The sequence below is a fragment of the Aphis gossypii genome, unplaced genomic scaffold (assembly GCF_020184175.1).
Source record: "Aphis gossypii isolate Hap1 unplaced genomic scaffold, ASM2018417v2 Contig01011, whole genome shotgun sequence".
NCBI lineage: Eukaryota > Metazoa > Arthropoda > Insecta > Hemiptera > Aphididae > Aphis > Aphis gossypii.
The window spans coordinates 1-7,763 of NW_026083407.1; the positions used below are offsets into that span (position 1 = coordinate 1).

Sequence of the window (7,763 nt, forward strand, 5' to 3'; positions counted from 1 at the left end):
TAAATCAACAAGATATTGAAATAGATAACCGTTGGATTGTTCCATATTCACCCATTTTATCAAAGACATTCAAAGCACACATCAACGTTGAATCTTGCCATTCAGTGAAATCTATTAAATACATTTGCAAATATGTAACCAAAGGGAGTGATATGGCTGTGATTGGAATTGGTGCAGAGAATTCCAATGATGAAGTTACCCAATACCAAATGGGCCGCTATGTCAGTAGTAATGAATCAGTTTGGCGAATATTTTCTTTTCCTATTCATGAGAGACACCCTTCTGTTGTTCACTTAGCTGTGCATTTAGAAAATGGACAAAAAGTGTATTTTACAGCACAGAACGCAGTACAAAGAGCTGCTCAGCCACCATCTACTACATTAACCAGTTTTTTTGAGACATGCCAAAACGATGATTTCGCACAAACATTGCTATATTCTGAAATGCCAAAATATTATACCTGGAATCAATCCTCAAGGAGATTTATACGACGGAAACAAGGAAAACCAGTTCCAGGATATACAGATGTATATTCCACCGATGCGATTGGCCGGATTTATTCAGTACATCCAAGCAATGATGAATGTTTTTATTTACGACTGCTATTAGTCAATGTACGTGGCCCAACATCATTCCAACAGTTACGAACTGTTGATGGTGAATTGTGTGTATCCTACAGAGAAGCCTGTCAACGTTTGCAATTGCTTGAAAATGACGCTCATTGGGATCAAACTCTCAATGATGCTGTAATATCATCACACGCTCATCAAATACGAACATTGTTTTCTATAATCATATCTACATGCTTCCCATCAAACCCAATTGATTTGTGGATCAAGTACAAAGATTATATGTGTGATGATATTTTGTATCAAATACAGAATAGAATGGGAAATCTAAATATACAAATCAGTGAAGAAATTTACAATGAAGCATTGATTTCAATTGAGGACATGTGAATAAAAAATAATTAAATAAAACTATAACAGTTAAAACTATAACTACTTACTTTTAAATCATTATATATGTTTTATTTAATTATTTTTTATTCACAACGCCCTATCACCAGGGTGACGGTTCTGTTCAGGAGAATTTTTTAAAATACGTAGGCACAAAAACTGCCACATTACAAATCTTTCGTCGTGAATTCGACGTAATATTAGCACTATCAATACGATTAAATTAAAAATTAACACACGGCATACGAAAATGCAAAAAAAGAAAGTAACACACGGGCAACGCCGTGTCGGGTCAGCTAGTATTATATAAATACATACCATGAAGATTTTTTTGGTGTCTATTAAGATGTGACTTGTATTTAAATGTTTAAATAGTGCATGGGAATCGAATTCCGAGATGAGATTTTTTATGAGTCGACAAATTACGCTTCGCGTTAAAAACCGATGGACACTTATCGCATTTAAACATGTTTAAATAAAGTGTTTAAACACTTGGAAAAATTGTTAATATTGTTGTGTAAGGACTGTAAAAACGCGGAGATAATACGTACGAAATGGTTGTCTAGAACAGACTGAACGTACATCGACGGGTAACGGAGAAAGTGTCTTAGCATGAGCGGTGATGAAGACAAATTAAGCCAGGGTTAGGTAAAATATTATTTGGGAATTAGGTATATCACTATAGATTTTTAACTATTTTGGGTATCATTGTATTGAACAGAGCATCGATAAAATGGGTAATACCATGAATTAAGATATACTGGATACGGAACGGAGCAGGTTATCAGTCCATAAAAATGAAACTGAAAAGTGCTAAGACAATCAGCTGCTGTGTCAAGAATGCTAGCGCTCTCTAGTTATATTTTACTATATTATATTATACTCTCTAGTTGTATTATATTCCCGCACTTTTTTTGAAAATATATTATTGTATTTGATTTGTGTCACAAAAAATGTGGGCAAGAGTCAAAATATTTTGAAATTTATATGATGTATTTTAAAATGCTAATACAAACATCTAAATAAAATTAAAAATATTTGTGGCAATAAGTTTTTTAGTTGCATAAAAAAAACTAAATATATTTGGTTGAAAACGGCTTCTGCGGTTCTGCTTAAAAATCCGAGTCAATTACGACCACTCAAAAGTACCAACTAGATTATCTTTCCCATCAGAAAATATTATGAAGTTGAAAATAGAAGCATTATTTCTATTAGCAAAAATGTTTACTGCAGATAGAAAAAAACACTCATCATAATATATTATTATAATAATAAATATAATATACCATATAATATATTATATTTTAAATTTTAAAATAAAATAATATATTTTTTTGATAACAATTAGAGGTGGTTAGTTTTTATAACACGTGATTACAAATTGTTGATGATAATTTGCATTTTCTCATTATTTTATTAAATATTTTTAAACATATTTTATATACATTTATACGTCTTCCATGGTAAGGGAGAACAAATGTTGTATACAAAACTGTCCAGGGTTACATAAATCTAGGTTTAGCATCCCAGAACGTTCCTTCAATGAATGGCAAGAAGCAATTGGAACATCTTTAACCAAAAGATCAAGAATTTGTGGAGCTCATTTTTCTAAAAATGATATTCACGATACTTGGACTTCCGGTGAAGGGTCAAATCAGTATTCGGTAAGTTGTAAGTTTAATTTTTGATTATAATCATTGTCAAATATACCTAACATAATATACTTAGTATAATGCTAAATTATATCACTGATGCTTACTAAGTTTTTTGTTCTAAAATATATATAGATATGCTTAAAAAAGCCAAGATTAAAAGATGGAGAAGTTCCTAAATTACTTTTAAATGGAAATGCTGGAAATGTTGATACACCCATCACTCTCAATACCTCAAGTAGTTTTAATGTTGAACCTAGTATTTACTCTGCTTCAGAAGTTGTTGAAATCAATCAGGTTCAAAAATTATTTTAATTTTTTATTACCATATACATTTTTTATAAATAGCTTAAATAGTTAATTCTAGTCTCTGATTTTAACTGAATACATGATTATTAATTAATATGGCCGTAAGTCAATACAAATGTATTTGTATTTTTTAAATAAAAATAATAATTATTTAATAATATATATTATATATTTTAGAATACTAATGAAAATATGGAATGGAGTGTATCTTCTGATATTAATACTAGTTGTACATCTCAAACCAGCAGTACAACGTTGTCAACTAATTTTAATGAAAATTCGGAATTATATAATCTTTTATTAAAGAAGAGTTATGACATAAAATTACCATCTTGTTGGTTAAATGATCTTACAACTAATAAAAAACTTAAAACTAAATTTATATCATTTTTTAAAATGGGATGTTATGGCAACAGGTGTCAAAGAATTGTTGAAAAGCAACTAGTAGTAACTGAAAGTATGTATTATGAATAGGTACATAATAATTTGAACTAAGAGAATTAACACATATTTTATAATATTTTTTTAGAGTCTGAACATATTATATATGTACTCGACGTTCAGCTCTCTGTTGAAGAAATAGAAATGTTTTATCCTACTTCATCTGTTACTTTAACAAAGCCCACCATTTTAGATATTGAGAAAATAATAAGTACTCTTGATAAAGCGTATGTTTGTTATGGTGCAGCCTTGGTTTCTGACTTTCCAAATGTAAAACCATCTTTTGGATTTCAATATACCATGAGCAATGGTTATTGGAAACATTCAAACTGTAAAAAAATATCAATTGAAAATAGGTAAGAATAAGTAAACTGTACATTTTAATAAGCTATTATAGTTGAAATCTGAAATTGCTGAACTTTTGTATAGTGGTATGTGTTCATGGTGTCAACGCCTATCTTTTTCATTGAAAAGAAAAAACAAGAGGTTAATGGATGGAGACAAAATAAACATATTTTTCTCACCATCTAAGTTAAAACCCCTAAATAAACTAAGATACACCAAGAGGGTAGTGAGACAAAAGGCTGCAAGAGCCAATACTAGAATCATGAAGCTTCAAAATAGTTTAAGGCAGGTACAAAACCAAATGAAAATTTTTTCTGAAGAATCATTAACAGATATAGTTGAAAAATCTGGTATTTCACAAATCCAATCAGATTTATTACGTGAAATATTTGCAGCTGCAAAACTGAAAAACAATAAAAGTCGTCGTTACTCAGAAAATTGGATGCTCTTATGCCTATTATTTCAAATTCGGTAATTTTTAATTGTTTAGCGTTATTTTTTTAATACAATCTTATTTTTATCTCAAAAAAATTAATTCATATTGTATCTATTTAATTTTCTATAGATCTCCCTCAGGATATAAATTTTTGAAAGAACAAGGAGTTTTGCCATTACCATGTGTTGAAACAATTAGAAGACATTTGCTAGCAGTAAAAAATGGATGTGGTTTTGACCTATCATTTTTTAAGCTCCTGAAAAAAAAATGTTTAAGTTATATACCGAGTCAAAAAAAAGGAATTTTGCTTCTTGATGAAATTTTTTTGAGAAAAAATATTCATGTCAACAGCAGAAGTCTTACTTACAGCGGATTAGAGGACTTTGGAGGAGAGATAAAAAATAAGGTTGGGAGTTCTGAAGAAGCTGACCATGGATTAGTGTTCATGTGGCAAGGGTTAGCAACCAACGTTACTCAGCCTATAGCTGTATTTGCGTCCAAAGGGCCAGTTAAAGGTTTTACTATACTTAACTATTTTATATATTTTCACATTTTTTTTTTTTTTATATATAATGTTTGTTGAAATTATAGGTGTTGATTTATCTCTATTACTCGTAAAGGCTATTCTTTTGCTGGAAGATGCTGGGCTACAGGTTTTAGGTGTAACATGTGATGGTGCTTAAACTAATAAGACTATGTTCAAAAACCTAGGAATAAATGGAAGCAAATCAGAGTTAAAAAACTATTTTATTAATCCTTTCGACGAGCTTAGAAAAATATTTGTTTTTAATGATGCTTCACATGTAATAAAGAATATAAAAAATCGTTTAGTTCAAAAAAAATTGTTGAAGGTATTTAACTTACATTTTAGTTATAACTTTTTAATTATAACTATATTATCTAATTTAATTAAATACATGTTTAAGAATATTTCATGAACTTTTTAGCTTCATCCATTGAAAAATTATGTCAAATGGGAACATTACTGTTCTGTTTTTAATAACGATTCAAAAACCATGTTGAAAATATGCCCAAAAATAACTAAAGCCCATATTGAATTAAACAATCTATCAAAAATGAAGGTGAAATATGCCACACAGGTAATAGTTTGTTAGGGATTAATGTAGTAATATGAATAATAATAATTAAAAAATATTAATTGTATAACATTGGTAAAAGTGTAAAGTGTCAACTACAAAAGAATATTATTTATGTGTCTATTGAAATAAATTTAAAATACTCATGTTTAAATAGATATTTAGTAATTCAATGGCCATTGGTATCCGATTTTACCGTGATCGGAAATTAAAAGAACTTGAAGATTCTTTAGAAACTGAAGAATTCACATTATTCTTGAATAATATGTTTGATGCTCTAAATAGGAAATTTCCTGCTGAAGGCATTAAGAAACACAGCAAAGATTTAGAGGTTATTTATGTGATTCTGTTTTGTGTGTATTGGCCATGAATTAAGATAACTATCTTAATTTGTGGTATTGGCTAATGGCATTTGTTCTTTATATGTGTCTGTGTTTTTATATTTAACTATTTATCTATAATTTGTAGTACTTAATATCTTAATAAATCTAATAGGTTGGGTTATTTAGAGAAATTGGTTGATTATTTGTTTATTTTATAGTAATAAATGTTTAATATTAGTGTGCATAATTTATATAAACTTAATTAGCTAATTATATTTTTTATTCTAAAAAAGGTATTAAACCAAAGCCTTATTTGGTTAGATAATTGGGAACAACATTTCATATATGGTAAAATACTGGAAGAAGAATTTCTAACTAGAAATACAGCAGATTCTTTGAGATTGACTTTAAAATCTAGCATCGATTTAGTTACATATTTACTTGATGAATGCAATTTTCAGTATGTTTTAACTTCCAAGTTCAATCAAGATGCGATTGAAGTAAGCAAATCATTTCCAATTAATTAGTGTGTATTAAAAGTCTTAATGCTATTTATTGCAGAAATTTGTTGGTATTGTGAGACAAACAGCAGGACCTAATGACCACCCTGCTACTCCAACATTTCTACAGCTGTACAGACTATTATCTGTATACTCGTTAGTCAAACCACCTAAATCAGGAAATTGTTCATTATCAGAAGGTACGATTAAAATTTAACTAATTATCTAATTGAATAAATATAATTAACATACCTAGTACCTACTTTAGATTCCAATTATAGTCCTGCATTAACAATAACTGATTTGAAAGAAGCAGCTATGAAAAATCCATCACAACGAGTTGAAAAGATAAATCAACTAAAATCTCAGATAGACTTGATTGTTGAAGAAGGTAGATGGGACCTAGATGATTTATTTGAAAGTTCTGACTTTAGTAAAGCTGGCACATTTGACTGTGTAGTTTATTACTTAGCAGGGTAGTATATATTATTTATTGTTAATCTGTATTCTGTAATACTACTTTTAGACTACAGTGTAATGTATAGCCAAAGTATAATATACAATTTATAATTTATATTTATCTATTTGATTAGATATTTGGCCAGACGGATTGCAAAAAAAACGGATTGCCCTGACTGCTTAGCTGGGATTAAGAGCTTTGATGAAGTTACCACAAATCATGCTGAATTAGTGAACCTTAAATCTCGAGGCTATTTAACTCACCCAGACAGTAATTTTTATGTACTACTTAGGAGCATTGAGAGTTCATTCATGAAACATGCAAATAGTGCCCATGTGTTTGATGATACTGTAGAGGACTTCATATCAAACAATTATATAGTACCATTTCCTTGTAACGTCCATAAATAAAAGGTCATATTGGATATATTAATATCATATATCACAATGAGAATGCGTCAACATTCCTATATGACTAATAAAAAACTAAAAAGTCAAAACAAAATAAAAAAGAAACTGTCAAAGTTAGTTTCCAAATAGTGTTAAAAACAATTTATTTGGAAATAATTTATTGTATACAATTAAGTTATGATTAATAAATAAAATACATATTAAAAATTTGAGAAATTTAAATATTTAAGTAGGGACCCACTAAAATATTTAAGTACCTATGGCACTGGCACATCGGTAAAATAAATGATTTTTGAAATTTTGAATAATTTAAAATTTTCTGTGATATTATTGATAATAAGTACATACATTATACACTAGGGCTAAAGTAGCGCTAGGTGGTTTGACACATCTTAGCAATTAGTGTATTCAGTTTATCACATTCCGTTCCGTATCCAGTATATCTTAATTCGTGGGTAATACTAAAACCCGGGACAGGACGGGACGAGACGGGAGCGATTCCATTCCAATTGTGATAACAAAAACAGTGTTGCCTGAACATTCCCAGCGAACGAAAAACTTTCTATATACCCATAATATTACATTTAATATATTTAATCTGTGGTTAAGTCCAAAATTAATAATAAAACTTATAAAACGTAAATCAAAAAGTTAATTAGATTATACCCTACCTATTAATAAAAAAATTATTATAAAATATTCATTATTGCGTAAACGGGACTACATTCCAACGCCACAGGTATTATGAGGTGTAATACAAATTGTAGACGGGACTGGCTGTAATTAAGTCCCTAATTAAGTAATACTTATAAATCGTATATCAAAAAATCA

General features: G+C 29.1%; 1 protein-coding gene across 1 annotated transcript; it reads left to right on the forward strand.

Moving 5' to 3' along the window:
- The first annotated feature begins 2,419 nt into the window (after nt 1-2,419).
- Nucleotides 2,420-2,926, forward strand: LOC126555698 (uncharacterized). The gene is made up of 2 exons (XM_050210592.1): nt 2,420-2,623; nt 2,747-2,926. Exons 1-2 carry the CDS (start codon nt 2,420-2,422, stop codon nt 2,924-2,926), a joined length of 384 nt encoding a protein of 127 aa, XP_050066549.1.
- The last annotated feature ends 4,837 nt before the right edge of the window (nt 2,927-7,763 follow it).

Bases quoted from the DNA above. Each gene is read 5' to 3' on its own strand.
- LOC126555698 (XM_050210592.1), top strand. From the start codon at position 2,420: ATGGTAAGGGAGAACAAATGTTGTATACAAAACTGTCCAGGGTTACAT. The intron at 2,624-2,746 runs GTAAGTTGTAAG...AAATATATATAG, and splicing joins AAGGGTCAAATCAGTATTCG to ATATGCTTAAAAAAGCCAAG.